General features: G+C 47.5%; 1 protein-coding gene across 6 annotated transcripts in view; it reads left to right on the forward strand.

Moving 5' to 3' along the window:
- The window catches only part of PHC2 (polyhomeotic homolog 2), a 123,434-nt gene that overhangs the window by 57,238 nt on the left and 43,553 nt on the right, over window positions 1-22,643 (forward strand). For 3 of the 6 annotated variants that reach the window (XM_025448138.3, XM_025448139.3, XM_025448137.2), the window contains exons 2-7: window positions 11,596-11,808; window positions 14,767-14,925; window positions 15,996-16,073; window positions 16,542-16,706; window positions 18,537-18,689; window positions 19,819-20,131. In XM_025448138.3, the coding sequence (XP_025303923.1) occupies window positions 11,650-11,808; window positions 14,767-14,925; window positions 15,996-16,073; window positions 16,542-16,706; window positions 18,537-18,689; window positions 19,819-20,131 (1,027 nt within the window). In that variant the 5' untranslated portion in view covers window positions 11,596-11,649. The remainder of the gene's footprint in view (window positions 1-11,595; window positions 11,809-14,766; window positions 14,926-15,995; window positions 16,074-16,541; window positions 16,707-18,536; window positions 18,690-19,818; window positions 20,132-22,643) is intronic. The other 3 variants (XM_035713794.2, XM_025448140.3, XM_025448141.3) reach the window with 2 other exon arrangements.

Consider the following 22,643-nt stretch of genomic DNA (forward strand, 5'->3'; position numbering starts at 1 on the left):
TGGTTGAGTGTCTGCTTTCAGCTCAGGGCATGATCCCAGATCTCAGGTCCCGGGATCGAGCCCTGCATCGGGCTCCCTGCAGGGAACCTACTTCTCCCTCTGCCTCTGTCTCTGCTTCTCTCTGTGTGTCTCTCATGAATAAATAAATAAAATCTTTAAAAAAGAGAGAGAGACAAAGATTTAGACAGGTAAAATGGACCATGGCTCTTTATAAAGAGATTTTTAAGTGTAACTCTGGCCCATGACCAGAGATAACTTATGGGATCCTCACTATTTGAGGTGAAAGGAATTGCTTCCACATCTCCAGTCAGGCTTGCACCCTTGCCGTATGTCACATGCTTCCTATTTGCTAAGTATTATCTTCAGGGTTGTTCAGATACTTCATTTAATCCATATAATGGCCTCATAGGGATATGTGATCTCATTTTACTGCTAAGGAAATTGAGGCCCAAAAGATGATACAACTTGCTCAAGGAAACACAGCTAGTGTGTAGCCTGATTGGAATTTGAACTCAGGTCTTTCTAACACAAAAGCCTGTGCTGTTAACCAGCATGCTACAGCTACTCTGCCAGCATGTGGCTGATGTATAAAAATGAGTTTGCCACAGAACAGGGTCCTATAAACTATAGCTTGCAGGCCAAATCCAGCCCACCACCTTTTTTGGTAACTAATGTTTTTTTGGAACACAGCCGCACACCACTTATGACTTGTCTAGGGCTGCTTTTGAGTAGCAGAGTTAAGTAGTCGTGGAGAGACCGTATGCCTGCAAAGCATAAGATACTTGCTAGCGGGTCCTTTACAGAAGAAGTGCCAATCCCTGCCATAGGAGGTGCAGGCTGTGAAGTTGCCTCATCTTAGAGCAATGGGATTAAAGCTGCCTGGGTCTAGAACACTTATGCTTGTACCTCAGTCCCATCTGCATCTGCAAAATGTGGCTTACCTATACATTCCTTCCAAAAGAGACCAAATCTTTCTTTTTCCTCTTCATATACTTCAACCAAGGAGCACCTACTTGTTATAGAAACACTTGATAGTCTCCTTTTTCTATAACTTATGAAGAAAATAATGAGGTTTCAAAAAAACTTATTTAAATCTATGTGGTTTTATTTCACAATGAAATGATTATTTTTTATTGCTAGGCTTATGTGGTCCATTTTAATTTCTCATCCTTCATTTCTGTCTTTGTTAGCCTTTATTTACTTTGGTTTCTAGAGACTCTGAAGGAGGCATCATGCAGAGGATTGGGGAGAGAGGGGGAACTTTCTGAGGAGATTTGAGCTGAATCCATTTGGACTGCTTCCAGTGTATCAGTGGCCTCAGACAGCTGCCAGAGGCATAAGACTGGTGTAAATCAGGATATTTATGTTAATGCAGCAGCTCAGAGGTGTAAGGTGGTCTCCCCCAGGTCCCTTATGTCTAGAGAGCCTGAACACTTTGCTATTTTTGACTTACACCTCGGACAGAGAAGCAACCGAAGAGGAGAGGCAGAGCCAGAGCAAAGGAACACGGTCACCCCATCACCCTGCGTCTCAGACTCTCCACACACAAGCCACTATAGGAATGATGATACCAGCATCATCTGTTATCATCCCTCCTTTGTGGGGCAGACTAGACCTCTCATTTCCTGTGAGTCTCCGATTCCATTAGGAAAAGCCCCACCCCACTTTACCCCAAGGGCTTTGGGCTCAGAATTTGGAGAGCTTTGTTTTTAGTGTCTTTCCCCTTCACTTCCCTGGAACCTCTGCCACAGATATAATCCGCAGCAAATGGATTTCCCTGACCCTGGGGACAAAAGGCTAGTGTTCCCTAGACTTGGTGGCTCCTGGGAGGGCAGAACCTCAGCATTTCTCCAGCTGCTGGTCTCAGTCCCTGTGGGCAGCAGAGACCTGTAATAAGATCACTATCCAAGCAAAGTACAGTCAGCACGTCATTCAAAGCGGCCCCTTGCGGTTGACAAAGGAGAATTAACTAGAGTGGGAATCAGAGCCTTCAGAGCTTGGGCTCTCACAAAACCGCAAAGTGAGCTGGAACCCAGCGAAAAACAGACTTCCGGTTCTGGATGTTAGCCATTAATCAGATTTGGCTGTGGTTCACAGTGGGAGTCCACAAGGGTGGGTGGCCTTGGGGAAGAAATAAGGAACTAGTTTAGAAGGAGAAGAAGGGAAGAAATAAGAGCAGGAATTAAAAGGAAATTGAATAGAGGTGTAGAAGGTGCTGAAAGCCTAGATGCTATGAAATTTAAAGGTTCAGATTTTCTAATATGAAGCCCCAGCATTGGGCACTTTATGAGAGTCTATGGATACCTTACTGAGACTCCACAACACCTCCTTTGTATCCCATAGACCAGAGCTTTGGGGAAAAGAGAAGTCAGGAGTGGGTAAAACACAGAGAGCTCGGGTTTAAAGAGAGGAACTATAGTAGAAAAAATTTGAATGCTACCGTATCAGTCCACACTTTCTAATTGATTCCGTTTCTTTCTAATTCAAGCTCCCTTCTACTGGGATACCATTGAGAAAGTGACATATGCCAGGACCCTAGCTTCTGATCTCTCTTCAGGGCAAACTCCAACCTTCTGGTTGAATAAATCTCCACTACCATGAGTAGGTTTTCTGGGTGTGCCTCCCGTGTCTATGCTACAGGAAGAGAGTCAAAGGAGCCATATCTCCTTGAGTAGCCACTTCCCCCAAAACTGGGCCTCAGTTTTTGCATAGGAAAAACAAGGGAGATTATGGTAGTGTTGGTGGGTATACATGCATATTATCTTTTATGTATGTATTATATATAGGGAGATTATTTATAAGTATAAAATATTTAATAGACATTGGGGTACCTGGGTGGCTCAGTCTTCTTAAGTGTCTAAGTCTTGATTTTGGCTCAGGTCACAGTCTAAGTTGTGAGATCAAGCCCTGTGTTAGGCTTCACACTAACACAGAGTCAGCTTGGGGTTCTCTCTCCTCTCTCCCTCTGCCCCTCACCCACACCTGCACTCTAAATAAGTAATTAAGTAATTTAAAAAATCTTTTAAAAATATATTTAATAGACATTAACAATTAAGAGATTAAATTCAGTGGTCATAGTTCCTTTCCACTTCTGAAAAATCTAGTATACTCTGAAATGGGCTTTGCCCAATGTCACTGAATAATGGCTCAAGATGACATTATGGGTGAAGTATCAGAGGGTATAGTGGGGAGAGCTCTAGCTTTGTTGTTGTTGTTGTTGTTGTTTTAAGATTTATTTATTTATTCATTCAGAGAGAGAGAGACAGGCAGAGAGACAGGCAGAGGGAGAAGCGGGCTCCATGCAGGGAGCCCGACGTGGGACTCTATCCCAGGCCTCCAGGATCACGCCCTGGGCTGCAGGTGGCGCTAAACTGCTGTGCCACCAGGGCTGCCCCAAGAGCTCTGGCTTTGAAGTCAAACCCAGTTTTGAATCCTACTTCACTGATGACCTTAGATGAGTTGCTTAGATAAGTTCCTCATTGACAAAACTGGGATAATAAAACCTATATCATAAGGGAGGTCATGAATATATTTAAAACATCTACTATAGTGCTGACATGTGGTAGTAGGTACTCAATAAATAAACATTATTAGTAGTAGATATTCTTGATGGAAGGTACAGAAATTAAGTCACCGATTGTGTATTTTTTTTAAGATTTTATTTATTCATCAGAGACACAGAGAGAGGCAGAGACCAGTCATGTATGTTTTAAAGAAGTTTGAGATGGGCAGTCTGGGTGGCTCAGCGGTTTAGCGCCGCCTTCAGCCCAGGGCATGATCCTCGAGACCTAGGATCAAGTCTCATGTTGTGCTCCCTGCATGGAGCCTGTTTCTCCCTCTGCCTGTGTCTCTGCCTCTCTCTCTCTCTCTGTGTTTCTCATGAATAATAAATAAAATATTAAAAAATAATAATATAAAATAAAATAAATAAATAAGTTTGGGAGAATCTAGATGAGGTAGAAAGAAAGCTGAGCTTTCAGATGAGAAGTAGGACCAAGTGTGGTGCCTTTCAAACAATTCTGCTCAACAAACATTTATGGAATGAAGTATCAGGTATATATGGGAAAATATGACATTACCCCTGTTCTCCAGGAGTTCAGAGTCCAGTGGTGAGCACATAAGCAAATCACTTTCTTATAATACTACATGATGAGTGCTAGGAAAGAGGTAAGCACATGAAGTGTTGTGGGCAAAGCTATCCAATTGGAGGGCTCAACAGAAGATGTTAGAACCTAGTTTGAGGGAAACAAGAGAAGTGTTAGAGGAGGTGTACTGAGTGTATGTTTCACCAAAGAGACACAAGTTGTTTTGAAGATCAAGTTGGTTAGGTGAAAAATGGAAGGGAAGCATTTCAGGGGAAGAGAACAGCATGAGTAAAACCACATCAGTAATCCGTAGAAGTAGGGAACCGCAAGGTATCCAAAATTTCAGGTTGTTTGGAATAATGCTAAGTGACAGTATAGTGTGGAAAAAAATAGTGGGAAATGAGGCCAGGGAGGCAGGGAGGGCTAATTCAGGGAGGGTTGATATGCCATACTAAGAAGCTTGGTGGGGAAATTGTGTGGGCCCAAGAACAGAAGTAATTCAACAAATGGAACAGAGACAACAGGAATATCCACATGCAAAAGAATTAAGTTAGGAAAAACAATTTGGTGGTTCCTCAACAAGCTAAACGTAGGATTACCATATGATCCAGCAGTTTCACGTCTGGGTAATAGCCAAGAGAATTGAAAGCAGGGATTCAAGCAGATATTTGTTTTTTTCTCTCTCTCTTTTTAAAGAGATTTTATTCATGAGAGACAGAGAGAGAGAGAGAGAGGCAGAGACACAGGCAGAGGGAGAAGCAGATTCCATGCAGGGAACCTGATGTGTGACTCGATCCCGGGTCTCCAGGATCATGCCCTGGGCTGAAGGCGGCGCTAAACCGCTGAGCCACCCAGGCTGCCCCAAGCAGATATTCATACACCAATGTTCATGGCAGCATTATTCACATAGCTAAAATGATGGACACCCAAGTGTCCATCAACTGATGAATGGATAAACAAAACGTGATATACACATATAATGGAATTCAGCCAAAAAAGGACACATGCTACAACATCATGAGCCTTGAAAACATTATCCTAGATGAAATAAGCCAGACACAAAAGGACAAACATTGTATGATTCCATGTACAGGAGATATCTAGACTAGACAAATTCGTAGAGACAGAAAGTAGATTAGAGGTTACTAGGAGCCGGCAGGGGCAAGAGGAGATTGAGGAGTTCCTGCTAAATGATTTTAGAGTTTCTGTTTGGAGTGGTAAAGAATTCTAGTAGTAGAGAGTGGTCATTACCACTCACAACATTGTGAGTGGCAAATTCGAGTTATATATTTTTTACCACAATTTAAAAAATGAAAATAACATTGTACCCTTATCTCACACCACATACAAAATTAACTCAAAATGGATCTAAGGCCTAAATGTAAAAACTGTCAGGGCACCTGGCTGGGTCAGTTGAAAGAGCATGTGACTCTTGATCTCAAGATTGGAAGTTTGAGCCCCACATTGGGTATAGAGATAACATACCAAGATAAATAAAGAAACTTAAAAAAAAGTAAGAACTACAACTATAAAACTCTTTGAAGAAAATTTAGGTGTAAATCTCCCTCACTTTGGATTAGGCACTGTTTTTTTAGATGTGGCAGCAACAAAAGAAAAAATAAATAAATTTGACTTCATCAAAATTAAAGAGCAGGAGAAATCATGATGAACATGCTGTATTTGGTGAAGGAAAGCAGAGCCACCAGACTACAGCAGTAGACTCCCATCGCGGAATACAACTGTACCTCTTTTGTAATGCTTCACAGATACCATGTTTATTTTACAAGTCAGAGGTTTGTCGCAACCCTGTGTCAACCAAGTATATTGGTGCCATTTTTCCAACAGCATTTGCTCACTATGTGTCTCTGCGTCACATTTTGGTAATTCTTACAATATTTCATACCTTTTCATTATTATATTTGAATGGCATTTTTTAAAATTTTTATTTATTTATGATAGTCACACACAGAGAGAGAGAGGCAGAGACACAGGCAGAGGGAGAAGCAGGCTCCATGCACCGGGAGCCTGACGTGGGACTCCATCCCGGGTCTCCAGGATCGCGCCCTGGGCCAAAGGCAGACGCTAAACCGCTGCGCCACCCAGGGATCCCTTGAATGGCATTTTAAAGCAATAAACCATTTTTTAAAGATTTTATTTATTTATTTATTCATGAGAGACAGAGAGAGAGGCAGACACACACAGGAAGAGGGAGAAGCAGGCTCCCCACAAGGAGCCTGATGTGGGACTCAATCCTGGACCCTTGGGATCATATCCTGAGCCAAAGGCAGATGCTCAACCACTGAGCCACCCAGGTGTCCCAATAAAGCATTTTTAAAGTAAGGTATATACATTATGTTTTTAGACGTACTGCTATTGCATACTTAACAGACTCCAGGATAGTGTAAACATAAATTTTATGTGCACTGGGAAGCCAGAAAATTCATCTGCCTCACTTTTTTTTTTTTTTAAAGATTTCATTCATTTATTCATGAGAGACACACAGAGAGAGGCAGAGACACAGGCAGAGGGAGAAGCAGGCTCCTGGCAGGAAGCCTGGTACAGGACTCAATCCCAAGACCCTGGGATCACACCCTGAGCCAAAGGCAGATGCTCAACCATTGAGCCACCCAGGCATCCCTGTCTCACTTTATTGTGATATTTGTTTCATTGTGGTGGTCTGGAGCCAAACCTGCAATATCTCTGACACATGCCTATATACAGTTAGAAAAGTGGAATGAGGCTCAGAGGTGAATCCTCACAAACATACACCACCACTATCCCCAGCAGGTATTATTATGACCCAATGTTGCAGGTTAGGGAAACCAAGACTCAGAGAGAGAGCCTGCCTTGCCCAAGACCAAAGGCAACAGTGGACAGGTATTCCCAAAGCTAGGATTGCTCTTTCTCCTTTAGTGCATTGCCTGTCCTAGGAAAATTGAGCCACTGAGAATACCCAGAAGGAGGGGCTGGGCACTATCTCTCTTACAGCAGTGACTATTTATCCAGCAGCAGTGTAAATCTGGGCTTCATAAAGCCTAGAGTAAGCCCTTCTCCACTGTCCATCGATCACACTGCACACATTCCTTACACCTCACTTTTCTCCACACTAGCCAATGTTGTCTCAATCACTCAGGTGGAACTTAGCATATAGTAGTGAATAATAGTTTTGTCTTCAAATTTGTACTTCCTGCCCAATTGCTGGAGCTTCTTAGTCCAGAGTTAATGGGCAGGGTGAAAATCATTCACTAACCTCTATAATTATAAGTACATTTGTGTGTTAGTCACATTTTTTTCTGGGGCAAGAGGCTTTAGGTTTTACCATTTCTGATATGCTCACAAAAGTGAAAACCTTCAAATGAGGATTCATGTCTTCTACTTCTTTTCTATTCCCAGTACTTAGCAAGAATACCCTGCATCTGGTAGATGCTGAATAGATGTTCAGATTTTGGGGGAACCAGAAACTTGTTGATTACAAAACATTCTAGAAGTGACTGACAAGGAGTGGAGGGTGGGACAGGGCAGCTTTATTCAGTGAAAGTGAGAAAGTGTGGGTTTAGGCAGCTCAAATGTTGCTTCTCCTTTTATGTTTTCCTTAATTTCCTAAGCAGTCTGTCCTTCCTTCTTCTGCTTTCCATGAGTGAGTGAGAGAGCCAAAGAGAGAGTGTACACTTGAGAGACAGTAGTAGCTATCAAAATCTTGAGTTAGAACAGGGAGTACCAGCCAGAGAGAGGGAGGGAGAGGGAGAGGGCACATGCACTGTCTAGAGCACACACTTGAATAGAGGTGAAAGGATATGCTGGATCAGGCCTGGGGGAGAGACATCCTCAGGCAGGGAAGACCCCAAGAAAGAAGAGAGAGCTAGAGCACAGGAGGCAAGGAAGGCAGACACAGAGTGAGCCAGCTCTGGAGCGAGGGACCTCAGAGGCAGGGCAAGCAAGCAGGTTTAGGGCACAGTGTGGGGAGAGAGCAGAAGTCAGGAATGGAGAGAGAGCTCATTACAGTAAACTGGAACAACCACTCAGGATCAATGGGACCTGGGTAAGAGAGAGAGGAGGGAGTGGGGGAGATGCATGCTCATGTTCCAGAGAGTCAAAGAAAGGGAAAAAGCCCAGAGCCATAGCAGAATCAAGGTGAGTGTAATCTTCCCCATGCAGGAGGATGGGGCCAGTGCAAGGAAGAACCCATATGACAGAGGATAAGGACCGGGGCAGTTAAGAACAGGAAAACTGGAAAACCAGGGAGTGGGGGAAAATTTAATGAGAAAAAATGAAGTGGAGTTGCGGGGCAGAAGCCAAAATGCAAGAATGAAGAGAGAAGGGAAAGGCAGGCTTAGCAGCAGAAGGAAGGAGACAGGCAGGAAAGAGAGTTCAGGAGACCCATTGTGTCTGTGTCCCCATGCTGCTGAGTCTCCCTCCCCAGCACGAGGAACAGTTGCTGTCCTTGCCTGCCCAGTTCTTCTATGCAGGAGTGCCATGCTCTCTTTAGGACTGCGTCCTGTTTCATTTCTACGCTGTGCACGAGATCTGCCATAGCTGCTAAAAAAGGAAAATAAACCAGAGCTGAGGCTCGATCATGCAGGATGTGTAGATCACGCTATCCTTAATTTGCTGTGGCCGATGCCATTTTCCCATTTTATGTTTTATGTTTATAAGCGCTTCCACTGAAATTTCCTAGGGCAGAATGAAAGTGAGACCTGAAACCCAATCCTGATCAACATCTTGGGAAAGGGAGGTGAGGCACTTAACTAAAAGAAGACTTCTGATGGGACGCCTGGGTGGCTCAGCGGTTGAGCATCTGCCTTTGGCTCAGGGCGTGATCCTGGAGTCCCGGGATCAAGTCCCACATCGGGCTCCCAGCATAGAGCCTGCTTCTTCCTCTGGCTGTGTCTCTGCCTCTCTCTGTGTCTTTCATGAATAAATGAATAAAATCTTAAAAAAAAAAAAAGATTTCTGGATTCTATGGGATATTCTGTGTCCAAACATAACTCTGATTTGTCAGTGATGATCCTTGACACTTCAGTTGAGCCTCATCTCTAGAGCTAGTTGGTCAGTTTCTGCAAGATTGGAATTCTACCTTGTGTTCCTTTCTGTCCAGCCCAACTGTCCCTCCCTAGAACATAAGACAAGGTAGGTTTCAACGGAGCAGAGCACAGGAAATATTTGTGGACTCTGCGGTTTCGTTGATCCTACGTTGCTGTTATCATCGTCAGAATCTTTCACAAGTGATGGCTGTACTGAGACCCAGCACTGTGTACAGCTCTGGACAAAGGGAACTCCTGGACAAGAGCTTTGCCCTGTGGCAGTAAACGCAGACATACAAACATTAGGGGGAAATCACTGCTTCAGGACCTAGGACCTGAGCGCCATTTGCAGGTTGCTCTCCTGCCCTGGAAGCCACAGGCCTCCGAACTGGGAGTGGCCTGCATTTCCTTACCTCACTCGTTCCTATCCTTTAGCCTTTACCCCTACTTTGTTCAGTTCACTGTGAAACCCACCCTGTCAGAAGAAGGCAGCCTGAGGAATGTTGACAGCCTCCAACCTGAGCAGCGTTGGGAAGAAGACAACAGGACATTGATGACTATTTTAGTTTTTTCTCCTAACTAATACTTATTGGTTTTTTTTCTACTAACCAATGCTTTATTTTTCTACTAACCAATGCTTTATTCCTTTTTAAAAAGATTTTATTTATTTATTCACGAAAGAGGCAGAGAGAGAGAAAGAGAAGCAGAGACACAGGCAGAGGGAGAAGCAGGCTCCTATGCAGGGAGCCTGATGTGGGACTCGATCCCGGGTCTCCAGGATCACACCCTGGGCCAAAGGCAGATGCTAAACCCAGGGATCCCCCCCCCCCCCATCCCATGCTTTATTTCTTAAACCAGCATAATCTTCAAGCAAAGAATTCACTGTTTATGATGAGATGGCAAGTGTCATTTCTAGCTATAGGAAAGAATAGGTAGAAGGAAGAGCTCATATGTAGAAATGAGAATTTTAGGAAGAGCATAAAAGAAGAAAGAGGGGAACTTAACCTTGGACCGGGTCTGCGTCTCCTACCACTCATCCTTCACTCCCAGCCTCTTCGCTCCCCAACACGTGTCTCAAGGGGACATGTCATTTCCAGTTGTGAATCCAGATCATAGGATGGTCCCTGAGTGAATTCCTGGCATCCTTTAGTGACAAGGATAGAAGGTTCCAGGAGGCTGGAAGAGGATTGATCTATTGGAATCAGACTCGGAACAGTTTTAATAACCACAACAACAGCCAGTGCGCTCAGTATTTGCCTGACACTCTCCCAAGCACTTTGTATTGTTATTTGACTTTATTCTCCCGCCAATTCATGTATTCTTACATCTGACAGATTGAGACAGAAGGTTGGACAAGTGCGACTTGCCAAGGCTTCCCAGCGTAAGCAGCAGAGCCTGGATGAAAACCCAAGTCTTTCCGATCCCAAAACCTGCAGTTCAACCACACTGCTTGATGTAGTGCCCTGCTCAGGCTCAGCATTAGATCAGAGGGCACTCACTAAATACTCGTCAAGAAAACAGAGACTCCAGACACACTGGCAGCTCTTCTAGCCTTGAAAAACACAAACACTTCAGCTCATTTTATTGCCTCATTTGTCTCTTTCCCTAATTCTGTCTCTCCAGACTTGTAATCCCATTTCTTTCATTAATCGACTATATACATGCAGATGAATAATAAGTTCTCTGATGCTCAGTTTTTCCATCCCAAAAGTGAAGAGGTAGACATGGGGTAAGAGATGACCCCTAAGATCATTGCCAGGAAGGCCACTGTAGGAAATCTGCCTCCTTTGCTGGTTTTAGCTGGTTTAGCAGAAGGAAGAATGGCAGGTCATAGATATTTTTTTTAGGTTTTTTAAATTTATTCATTTGAAAGAGAGTGAGTATGAGCCAGGGCGTGGGTAGGGAAGGGCAGAGGCAGAGGGAGAGGATAACCAGGCTCAATCCAAGGGCTCAATCCCAGGATTCCAATATTATGACCTGAGTTGAAGGCAGATGCTTAACCAACTGAGCCACCCAGGTGCTCCCAGGTCATAGACTTTAAAATCAGGCATCTAGGGGATCCCTGGGTGGCTCAGTGGTTTAGCACCTGCCTTTGGCCCAGGGCGTGATTCTGGAGTTCCAGGATGGAATCCCACATCAGGCTCCCTGCATGGAGCCTGCTTCTCCTTCTGCCTGCCTGTGTCTCTGCCTCTCTGTCTGTCTCTCATGAATAAATAAATAAAATCTTTTAAAAAAATCAGGCATCTAAAAAATAAAATAAAATAAAATAAATAAAATAAAATAAAATAAAATAAAATAAAATAAAATCAGGCATCTGATTTCAGATCTCACCTAGTGAACCACACCTGGCCTTGTCCTTCTGGTGGCAGGTATGTTCCAGGCCTCAGTTCAGGAGTGGTCTCACCCCAGGCTGATGGAAAGCTGATGTGTATGTGTGTGTTCTCTAGGAAGCATCTTGTGACATTTCACTTCTGCCTCTTTGCTCCCAGCATCCGCCTGCTCTTCTGCTGTTGGAGCGCCCTGACTGTGCCATCCCGCAGGCCATGGAGAATGAGCTGCCAGTCCCCCATACATCCAGCAGTGCCAGTGTTGCCAGCAGTGCCAGCAGTGGCTGCAACAGTGGCAGCAGTGGTGGGAGTGGCCGCCCCACTGGGCCCCAGATTTCTGTGTACAGTGGCATTCCTGACCGGCAGACCGTGCAGGTAAGAGTCCAGCTGATCTAGAGATTGTATTCCTGGATCATCTTGGGGCTAGCCAGGAGGACGTGTTGGCATGGGCTGGTGGAGCAACCAGGGTATGGAACCTAGATTGGGCATAGGGAGGGGTATATATCTAGGGTTCCTGGTTATATATCTAGGCACAGTTAGGAGAAATGATGCTAGACGGGTCCAATCAAGGGGGTTCAGGGAGAGTGATAACACTTCACAACCTGGAAAATTATCTCACCTGGTGACTCAGATCCCAGAGTCCTGTTTGGGAGGATAGGCATGTGAAAGTGTAAAGTGGGTAGGGAGCTGGAACAAGTAAAAATAACAAGCAGAAAAAAATGATTGGGAACTTCTCAGCCATGACCTAGACCTATTCGAAGGACCATTGCCCTGTCGTAAAACAAAGTTTCTTAGAGACCAAAAAGGAACCCCAAAGCAAGCTGCCTAAAGCAGCGGTCTGCTAAGTGTCATCCATGAGGCTTCTGAGTGATGATGACACCTGGTTCCAAACAGTCATGCCCATGTCTCACCATCTGCTTTGTGCCCCACACTGTACGAAATCACCACAGATGTATCTTCTCCTGTAGCTGAAAATGGCTATTATAGGTACAGTTCCATAACTGAGAAGGCTGAGTCTCAGTAAAAGTAGTACCTTGTCTAGGTCATTCAGATAAAGACCAAAAAAAGCTGAACCTCATTCTACCTGCAGCCCTGTGTTCTTAATCACCACAGTATCTGTTTGAGGCCCCCAGATAAGACACAGAAAGAGGGGATGCCTGATTGGCTTAGAGGTTAAGTGTCTGCCTTTGGCTCAGGGCATGATCCTGGAGTCCCTGGATTGAGTCCTGCATCAGGCTCTCTGCATGGAGCCTGCTTCTCCCTCTGCCTATGTCTCTGCCTCTCTCTCTCTCTCTGTGTTTCTCATGAATAAATAAATAAAATCTTAAAAAAAAAAAAAAAAAGAAGCCACAAAGTGTATGCAGCTGAGAAGAGTTCACTCCGAAGAACTTTGCTAATCCAGCATGGATGTACCAGACAAATGACCTTGCCCTGCTTTGGCCCCTGGCCCAGATTAGGGAGTGGAGGAGGGGTCACAGCAGACAGCGGGAGAGTATGAAGACACCATCAGATACACTAGAGTCTTCCCTCCTTGGGTTACATCTGCCTCCCCCATGGGATAAAAACCATGTTTCCTACACCCATTCCTGCCACCCCCCACACACCTAGCCTTTTCCTAGCCCCTTGGCATGTGAGTGTTTGAACACAGCTTCTAGCAGCTCACATTAGGATATGCCATCCTTCCACCCCTCATCACAACTCTAGATACAAGGGATTTGGGGTTTTCTGCAATCTGCAATGGTAGATGGAATCGCCCATGGCTGTGTTATGTACCCAAGCAGGTACAGGGTTCTTGCCATTTCCACTCATTGACACCAGCCCTCTAGTGAGGAAGAGCCACAGTATCTCTGCTACTACTGTCTAGATTGTGGGGAGGTACTTTCAGGAGTCTAAGGAAAATAGAGAGGCCTAGGTAAAGGGAATAAGAAGAAAGAATTCTGGGAGAGAACAAGGAATAAACAGAACTGTGCTTGTATAAACCAGGACCCTCTGAGGAGAGAGAACACTGAAGGGGAGTGGGATCTGAAGACTTGGGATAGGGTAGGGGAATCAGGAGACCCCAGAGCCCATGAAGAATCTGTGATGTTAGCCTGTTTTCACAGAACTCCAGATCTGAGCCCACATATGGTTTTGTTCCAGAGCCAGCAGCCCTAGAAGTCATGCTTAGCTAGAGAGAGCCAGACTGGATGCTTGCTTGTTGGGGGCAGGACCCAGGGTTGGGAGCAGTCCCATGGTCAGGGATTTAGCAGAGCTAAGGGGTAGCAAGCAGGTCAAAGGCTGGTCAGGGCCCGCATAGAGCATCAGGGGGCAAGAGATGGCAGATAGGTGACCAGGTAAGGAGAAGGGAGGAGAAATGTCTGTGGGGCTTAGGAGAAGAAGACAGAAGATCTCAGGGTTGGGTGAAAGGCATTCACTTTCTTTGTTCCTAGGGGCGAAGGGAGGCTTTGGGACACTGTGAGTGAAGAGTGGTGGGCAGCGGTGGGGGGAACCAAAGGCAACCTTTGTCGCTTCCTAGAGACAGTGGCTTAGCCAGTCCCATCAGGAGAGAGAAGTAGCAGCAAGGCCAGGTGATGGTGATGATAGCCAGAAAGAGGGAACGCTGGAGAAGGGAAAGGAAAGATTACAAGAGAAATGCATCATCCTTGTGCCACTGGCCTGCTTTCCAAGGCCAATGAGACCATCTTCTAAGGGACCCATAGCACTTCTCAGCAGCCAGGAGCAGACCCTGGCAAGCAGCCCCAGTGGGAGGGTGTTGCCCCAGGCTGTTTCCACTTGGCTGGCACTGTTAATGCTGGACTAGGCCCCCCTTTGCACCGGCCTCTCTCTCCCACCCCTTTCCTTCTCTCTGCCTCTTTGGGCTTCAGTTCCCCTGCTGTCACCGTCTAGTGGTCCAGTCACCCAAGTCTGAGGACAGGGAATGGCTGGGAGGTGGAGTGGCAAACAAGCCTGGCATGGGACAGTTCACCGGAGGCTTACAGGACTGCTAACCTCTCTGAGTCTCCCCAGTGCCCAGAGCAGACCAGAGCAGCACTGCTGCTCTGACTTTCTCCAAGCTGGCAGCTGACACAGAAGCAGATGCAGTTGGGGAGGAGCCGAGGCACACAGGAGCCAAAGATGTGCAGGACAGATGAGGGCAGAGAAGTATCAAGTTTGAAAGCCTGTTGTCTTCTCGCCTCCCTAGGGAGTGGCCATCTGTTCCAGTGGTGGTCACAGACCTAGTATCCTCTGAGCAGCTAGGGGGAGCTGGGGTTGACAAGGCATTGTTGCAGAAGGGACAACCCCCTCCTCTGCAAGCAAGGTGACAGTGCAGCCTCCCCCTGCCACCTGGCCTAGGTGATCCAGCAGGCCCTGCACAGGCAGCCCAGCACAGCAGCCCAGTACCTGCAGCAGATGTATGCTGCACAGCAGCAGCACCTCATGCTGCAGACGGCAGCTCTCCAGCAGCAGCATCTCAGCAGTGCCCAGCTCCAGAGCCTGGCGGCCGTGCAACAGGTGAGAGAGGGCGCCCAAGGGCGTGGGGGGGAGGTATTGGTGGGAGGGTGCTGGGAGCAGTCATGGCATTGACAGAAGTAAGAGTAGGGAGGAGCAGACCCTGTGCATGGGCTCCCCAGGCCTTCTCTTACTATACCCTCACAGAACCCTGGTGAGCAGGTGCAGGCACAGTGGGCATGGTCCTTTACAGCCAAGGAAGGAGTCTGTGGGAGGTTGGGCACACAGCCCATGAGTGGATGGTGGAACTCTCTGCCCACCTGGCCCAGGAAGACAGCTGGAGGAGTCCCTCCTCCCCATAGCACCACACTATTAGGAGGGGCTGAGGAGCCGAGTGGGTGTCTACAAGACAAGGCCATTGCCCACCTAGCATCCTGTCTGTCCTTGGTGGCTGAGAAGAACTCATTCGTTCACTGGAAGTTTCGTGTACCTACTGTGCGCCACAGTCCATGTCAGACACTGAATCTACTGCAGACCTGTCTTCTTGGAGCTTCAAGTGGGGTGACAGCAAGTAAACAGACACCCAAAGAGACAAGGAAATAACATATCTAAATCTCTAAGTTGCCATAAGCACTCTGAAAGAGAAGAAGGGCTTGCTCTGACCAAGAGACAGGAGGACTGCCCTCGGTGGGCGACGAGGGACAGTCTGTCTGCTGGAGTACTCGGAAACCAACACGTGAAGAAGAATCCAGCCACGGGGAAGGGGGGCAGGCTGGCCATGCCAGACAGAATGCGCAAAAGTCTTTCACGGGGTCCATGAGCCCAGTATGATAGAGCAGGCTAAAGCAGGGCTGTCCAGACACTGGGAAAGATAGGTAATAATTATAGCTCATGATCTGAGTGCTTACATGTAAATGCTTTGCCTTATTTAATCCTTTCCTTGATGCTACAAAGTAGATTCTGTTATCATCCCCACTTCATCAAGTGGAAACTGAAACGCATACTTGAGGCCACACAGATGAGGCAGATGAGGGATGGACTCCTAACCACTGTCCTAGAGTGCTTCCTCTGAGAGCCTGGGGAATGGCTGGGGTTGACCTGGGACCCCTGTGATAAGAATTGTTCTTTTCTAGGCAAGCCTGGTGGCCAACAGACAGGGGAGCACTTCTAGCAGCAATGTGTCTGCCCAGGCCCCAGCCCCGTCATCCTCGGTGAGTAGGTTGGGAAACAGCAAACAGAGCCTACAGCTCTGGGACCAGCTCCTTCCTCCTTGCCCTAGATAGATGCTCGCGTGCTCCCAGACCCAGCTGGTGAATCCTCAGCCACAGACAACCATGGCTGGAATCTATTACTCTTGCCAGAAGGGAAAAAAAAAAAAAAAAAAAAGCATATGTCTGTTTCTAACCCTGACTTTCGTAACTCCCTGTCATCTTTCTTGCCAATGTCCAGGCTCTCTGTTTATAGTTCAGTTCTCTGCCCCATTGGACCCTTCCTACAGCCCCACACAGAAGCCAGGGTGGTGCTGGGGGATGCTCCAAGGCCCAAGTACCAAGGAAGGTCCTAAAGAAGGCTGCATCCACAAAGGAACAGAAGATAGGGAAAGAAAGAAATGAAGGAGAGGGGCCCAGAGTTAATCAACAGAACCTCCTGTTTGTTACTGTGTGTGTCTCTCTCACCAGATCAATCTGGCAGCCTCCCCAGCAGCAGCCCAGCTCATCAACAGGGCACAGAGTGTCAACTCAGCAACAGCCTCGGGCATCGCCCAGCAGGCTGTGCTCTTGGGCAACACGTCTTCTCCAGCCCTGACTGCAAGCCAAGCACAGATGTATCTAAGGGCACAGATGGTGAGTACCCAGCCTGGGCCATGGCTCAGGTGGGCTGGGAGGATGGAGGCAGAGAAGCCTGGCCTGGGAGGTTAGAGAGGGTAGGAATTAGAGACGTGGGGGGGAGGGAAGGAGCACCAAGGAACAGACAGCAAGAGGTTAAGGGATGGAATAAACAAGAGGGCACCTGACAGGCTGAATAGGAGCTTGGGTACAGGCTCAGTGACCCAAGGACAGGTGGGGTTTCTGGCTGAAATGGAGAAGATAGCCCATGATGTATCCTTTCCTTCCCTAATTGTCCTCTTCTTATCAGAAACCCCAACCCCCCAAAATTAATTAGGGTAGAAAATGCAGGGGCCCATGCCCAGATGGTCAGTATCCTTGGACGCTTAAGATAAGCAAGCACACAGACATCCTTGTACTCTACAGAAATGGGGTCATAACCCCCTGTGGCAGTCCTTACAGGGACTGGCCATCACTAGTTCAAGCGCCAAAGGTGGATTCCAGTCCAGGTGGTGAAGGTGGCATTCAGCTTCAAGATCTGCTGCTGCCTCCACTGCTCTCCCAACTGGGCCCCCATCCAAATCAGGGTCACTCTATCACCTGTTAATTCAGCATATTTGAATGTGCCAAATGTGCCCGGGATGGTATCATCCCCAGACCTGCATATCTAGGATCTCTCCTTTACACCTGTCCCTAAGGGATGCAAAGGTCCTTAGGAACCTTATGGGTTCCTAAGATTTAGAAGAATTTCCAGGGAAGACAGCGGCATACTCCTCAGGAGGCAGTTAACATCTAGCTCTCTGTTGGGCTCACTGAGTCTGATCTTGTGTCTCCCATCCTGAAGATTTCTCTCTCCGGCTCCTTGACACGCTATCCTGAAGACAATACAGTCCTACCCTCCTTTTGCTTCTGGGGCCAGAACTGGGCACCTGGAGCTTTTCTGGTCTTGTCCCATCACTTCCTTTCTTGACTCTGAGTTCATTGTTTGTGGTATTCCATTCCCAGGGAATAGCCTCTTGGACACACAGTATGGAGTAGACTTCCACTTCTCTAGGGACAGGACAAGCACAGTGTGACACTGCCCAAACTTGCCTTTGTCTTCAGTTGACTCATTCCCTTGTCCTACTCAGCTGCCCCAATTGGAGTCCTTAAGTAGGGCAAACATGCACAGAGGACTAGACATAGGTGCACCTCAAAGTCTGGGGGAAAGCAGCTCCTGAGTAATCAGCACGGCCACATGGGCACCAGCTAGGCTCGTGGGATTGGAGGTGTCATGCAGAGACTACCGTGTAGCCCACAGCCCATGGAAGGAGATGCAGACATGAATGCGGCTCTGGGCACCCTGGTTCCTCCACCACTGTTGTCTCTACACCCCATACCCAAATCCAAATTTGACTAAAAACTGAGGAAAAAAATACATCTAATTTGATCCCTTGTGCAGGGGAGCCCTGTTCTGGCCCAGACCTGGAGTCAGGAATGGGTTAGACCAGGAAAGAGGTCCTAGGGCATCTGTCTGAACCTAAGCAAGGTCTCTGCTCCCCGGGGTACTACGGAGAGAATGACTTCAGAGTATCCCAGGAACGTTGGCCCCTCTAGGATGAGCAACTCACAGAGGCTTCTGAAGTAAACACAACATGCATCCCCAGATTGGCTCTCCTCCGCCATCCCCCTCACCACCCAGCCTGGATCAGGATGCTACAAGCCTCTTGAGACTTTCAGGTGGTCCCCTTGGACTCTCCCTCTCTTGCCTCCCTCTTTCCCCATATCTGCTCCTTGGCTGAACTGTCCTGTCCTGTAGCTGAGCCCACATTGGGCAGGTAAAAGGCGCCTCGTTTCCTGTGATTCCAGGCCCAGCCAGGTAACCTGGTGCAGGTAGCTAGGAGCCTAGGCGGCACTGTTCCTTTGTCCCCTCAGCTCATCTTCACGCCCACGGCCACCGTCGCTACTGTGCAGCCTGAGCTCGGCACTGGCTCCCCCGCCCGGCCCCCCACCCCCGCCCAGGTGAGGATTCCATGCTGGTGGGAGGGCCGGGGGGTGGGCACCTCCGTAGAAGGGTACTGATACTGGGTATGGGCACAGGCCCTGAGGTACTTTGATTATTTGGAAAGGTTGGGATCTTCTAGGAAAGCCGGGGGGAGACAGGACATCCCGATGCTCCCAGACTTACTCCTTAATTAATATCCCGTTGAGAAGACCTCAGCCACTCATGACTCTGTTCCACTCCCTCAAACATACATAGATCAGGAGTCAGAGAGCAGCATGCTGAGGCAAATGCGGTTGCCAATAATGGATGGTCATGACTAGCTTTTTACTGTACACCCTTCCCAGTATAACTTCTGTGTTGCTTTTCAAGTGGAACATCCCACTCTGGTTACGCACGCTAGCCCCTCTAGTTCAGGAAAAATGCCACAGAAGAGGGAGCAAAGATAAGTCCTGGGTCCCCACCTTCTGCTGGCACACAGATACTGCTGTGGCTGTAAAGGTGCTATGGGCAGCGGGGAGCAAAACAGCCCCTCACACTCCCTCCTCACCCTGGCTACAGAACGGGACAGCACTTGGTAGCAAGAGAATCAGATTTGTTGGAAGTGAGTCTGGCACAGCCTCGGCGCATCCAGCAGAGGGCACCAGGGGCCAGGTTGAGTAAGCACACGGATCCTGGTGTAATAAACCTTATTCTGAGGACATGATGATCCTTTGCCTGGTGGCTGCGCTGGTCAATTAACTTTCACTTTTGCCCTGGCCTTTTTGAGTGTGAGATGCCCCATGCCCCACTGTAACTGGGAATTCTTTCCAAATGGAATGCATCCCATCCTGATAGTTTGGGGGAGGAGAGGAGGTAATGGGAGAGAGTGCCCACCCCAGCCTAGGGCAGTCATCCCTTCTCAGAATTCAATTTCTTCTGCTGCACGGATCCAATCACTAGCACTCTTTCTTGTCCCCTTTAGAAACTACTGCTCCTGGTTCCTCTTTCAACCCCTAACTCGTTTTCTCTCTTTCTCTCTGATTTTGCAACCCACTGTCCTATTTAAGCCATTCCTAGGTCCATCCCTGACTCCTTCCCCGTCTTAGCTGTGTGATGCCATTACTCCTACCCACATTCTTGGGACTCCCATAGACCCCTCTTTTCCAGGTACAGAACTTGACCCTCCGAACACAGCAGACACCAACTGCAGCAGCCTCGGGCCCTTCCCCCACTCAGCCTGTCCTGCCCAGCTTGGCCCTGAAACCCACGCCAAGTGGTAGCCAGCCTCTGCCTACCCCATCACAGGGCAGAAACACCGCTCAGGGTTCCCCCGCAGGTGCCAAGCCTGGCATAACTGACAGTGTGATGGAGCCACTCAAGAAAGGAGATGGTAACAGCAGTGTGCCGGGGAGCATGGAAGGCCGGGCTGGGCTCAGCCGGATGGTACCTGCTGTGGCCACCCACCCCCTCGTTGCTCCAGGTAAGGGCTCCAGGAACAAGGATCGTATCCCAGAAAACTCAGGACTAGGGGGAGGAGGAAGCTTTCAAACTTTCCTTTTTCCCACAGACATACTAAGATACTAGCCCTGCATCTCTTTTCCCTCTTCCAATCTTGAGAAGTTCATCAGCTCCTGGTTCTGCATCATGCCTCCATGTAGCTTTAGAGGAGGAAGCCACAACATTTGGAATAAACTAGTCCTTTGTGATGGGCGCAGTGGTGAATCATAGCTCTTAGCCATGAGAGAGTGGTGGTTGGCAGTTGGACTACTTTGAAATACTTGAAGGGTCAGTTACAGGGATGGGGACAAGCCAGGTGCAAACAAGAACCACACAGGGAGTTGAAGTGGGAAGTTGATTTTATCATCATTCAACAGACATCTGTTGACTAATATATGACAGTTATGTTGCCAGTTTTAGATGCACAGAGATGAATGAGACTTAGGCTCTGCTCTCTGGGAAGGGTACCGGCTGGGAAGACAAGTACTATGAGGTGCAGTGTGATCAGTGCTCTCATATATGTGAGCTCTGAGCATGGCAGGAGCTATCCAGCTCTGGGGAAGGGAGCCAAAAGGCTTGCCAATGAGGGTATCACTTCAGGAAAAAATTTAGCAGATTAAAAAATATATAATAATCAGATTACTTATGAAAAAGATTCTGTGATGGGGCTGAGTCAGCATTCCCAGAAGCTGGATCTCTTTCCCTGTCTGCTAGCATGTCCCAGTATTGCCTTTTCTAAGCAGTCTTTTCTCAGAAAAGCCTTAGAAGCCAGCTTATCAGTCTAGGGAATAAGACCATGCTGTTAGACCATAGAAGTAAATATAATAGCGATAGACTACATGGCTTTGCATTAAAGAGAAAATCAGGGGTACCTGGTGGCTCAGTGGTTGAACATCTGCCTTCAGCTCAGGCTGTGATCCCAGGGTCCTAGGATAAGTCCCACATCAGGCTCCCTGCAGGGAGCCTGCTTCTCCCTCTGCCTATGTCTCTGCCTCTTTCTGTGTGTCTCTCATGAATAAATAAATTTAAAAGAGAGAGAGAGAGAATCACCCTGGTCACATCCTTGAGACAACCACTCACCTTCTGTCCTCATCCAGACCATTTTGCTATCCAGTCTAACCTACATTTTTTTTTCTTGAGAGCTTGTGTATGCTGGTTACTAGATTAACCAACGGGGTCAAAATACAATTCCTTACCTAAATGTGCAGTCAAAAGGAGGGAGCCAGGTATATAAGCAAATCCATTCAATTTCATAAATTCTATTACAGAAGTAAGTTCAAGGTAAGTGTGGACACACCCAACTCAGTGCCAGGAGGAGGGGTCAGAGATACTGTCCCTCAGAGGAAATGGCATGTGAGTCTCAAAGCAGGAGTAGTTTACCCAACAACAGACAAAGTAGGGGAAGATATTCAAGATAGAGGAAAGTACAGGTCAAGTGTCACGACTGAGCAATGAAGAATCTGAGCCACAATCCTTTATTTACTTTCTTGAGGTTTCGAGGACAAAGGATTGGTGATTCTCTGCCTTTGGACAGTCACTGCTGGGCTGAGGAAGGCAGCTCCCTACAAGTCACTTAGCACTTCTCCCTTCTCATTCAAGCTACAAACCCTACAAACCCTACTTCCTGAGAACCATACGCACCCAAGCCAAAATGTAGCCTCTCCCCAGATCCAACCCAGCCCCCCAGGTTCTAAGGACTCTTCAAAAGAAAGACCCGTTCTTGAATTCTTCCTAAATGTGCTAGGCAATCCTGGGGTCTTGAGAAAACAGGGCGCTATTAAAACAGCTGTTGTAAACTAGACCATATGCTAGGCATTTTTATGCATACCACCCCTTTTTGCCTTGGAAAGAACCCTATAAGGTAGGTGTGTTTATCCATTTTGCAGAGGAGAAGACGAAAGCTCAGAGAGGTTATCCAAGAACTTGCTACATGTGTCGCTCAAGGTCACATAAGTCGTAAGAGGCAGAAGTGGGAACCAGGTCCATGCCCCACTGAGTCAGATTCTGTGTCCTTAGCCATTAAACCATATTTGCCGCTCTCAATTCTTGCAGTAATGTGGGTCTTTCCTAGGCCATTCCTGTTCATGACCCAAAAGTCAAAGAGCCTGATGGTTCTAAGTTCTGTAGTTTACAGAATCGAGTGGAAGGCTCTCTTCTCTTGAACTTTATGAAGGTGAACACCTGTGAGTTACAGGCTGATGTCTGGGGCCCCTGGCATGGCCTGAAACTAGCAGTATGTGGCTATATGCAATACAGAGACAAGTGGTTCCACAGAACTTTCTGTGGGGCAGCTGTGGGCTGCATCTAGATCACACAAATCAGTGGGCTTTGCATGGTTCCTACCTCCTACCATCACCTCCCATTCTTCCTTACTTCTTCTACCCCTTCCTCTCTACAAGCCCAGTGATTCTACTCCCCAACCCCTAACCTCCCAGATGCAAGGCAATGGGGAGGGTCAGGAAGCTGCAGATCCTCTCAGGGCTCTGGAACAAAAA

This window comes from Canis lupus, chromosome 2, assembly GCF_003254725.2.
Source record: "Canis lupus dingo isolate Sandy chromosome 2, ASM325472v2, whole genome shotgun sequence".
Lineage (NCBI taxonomy): Eukaryota > Metazoa > Chordata > Mammalia > Carnivora > Canidae > Canis > Canis lupus.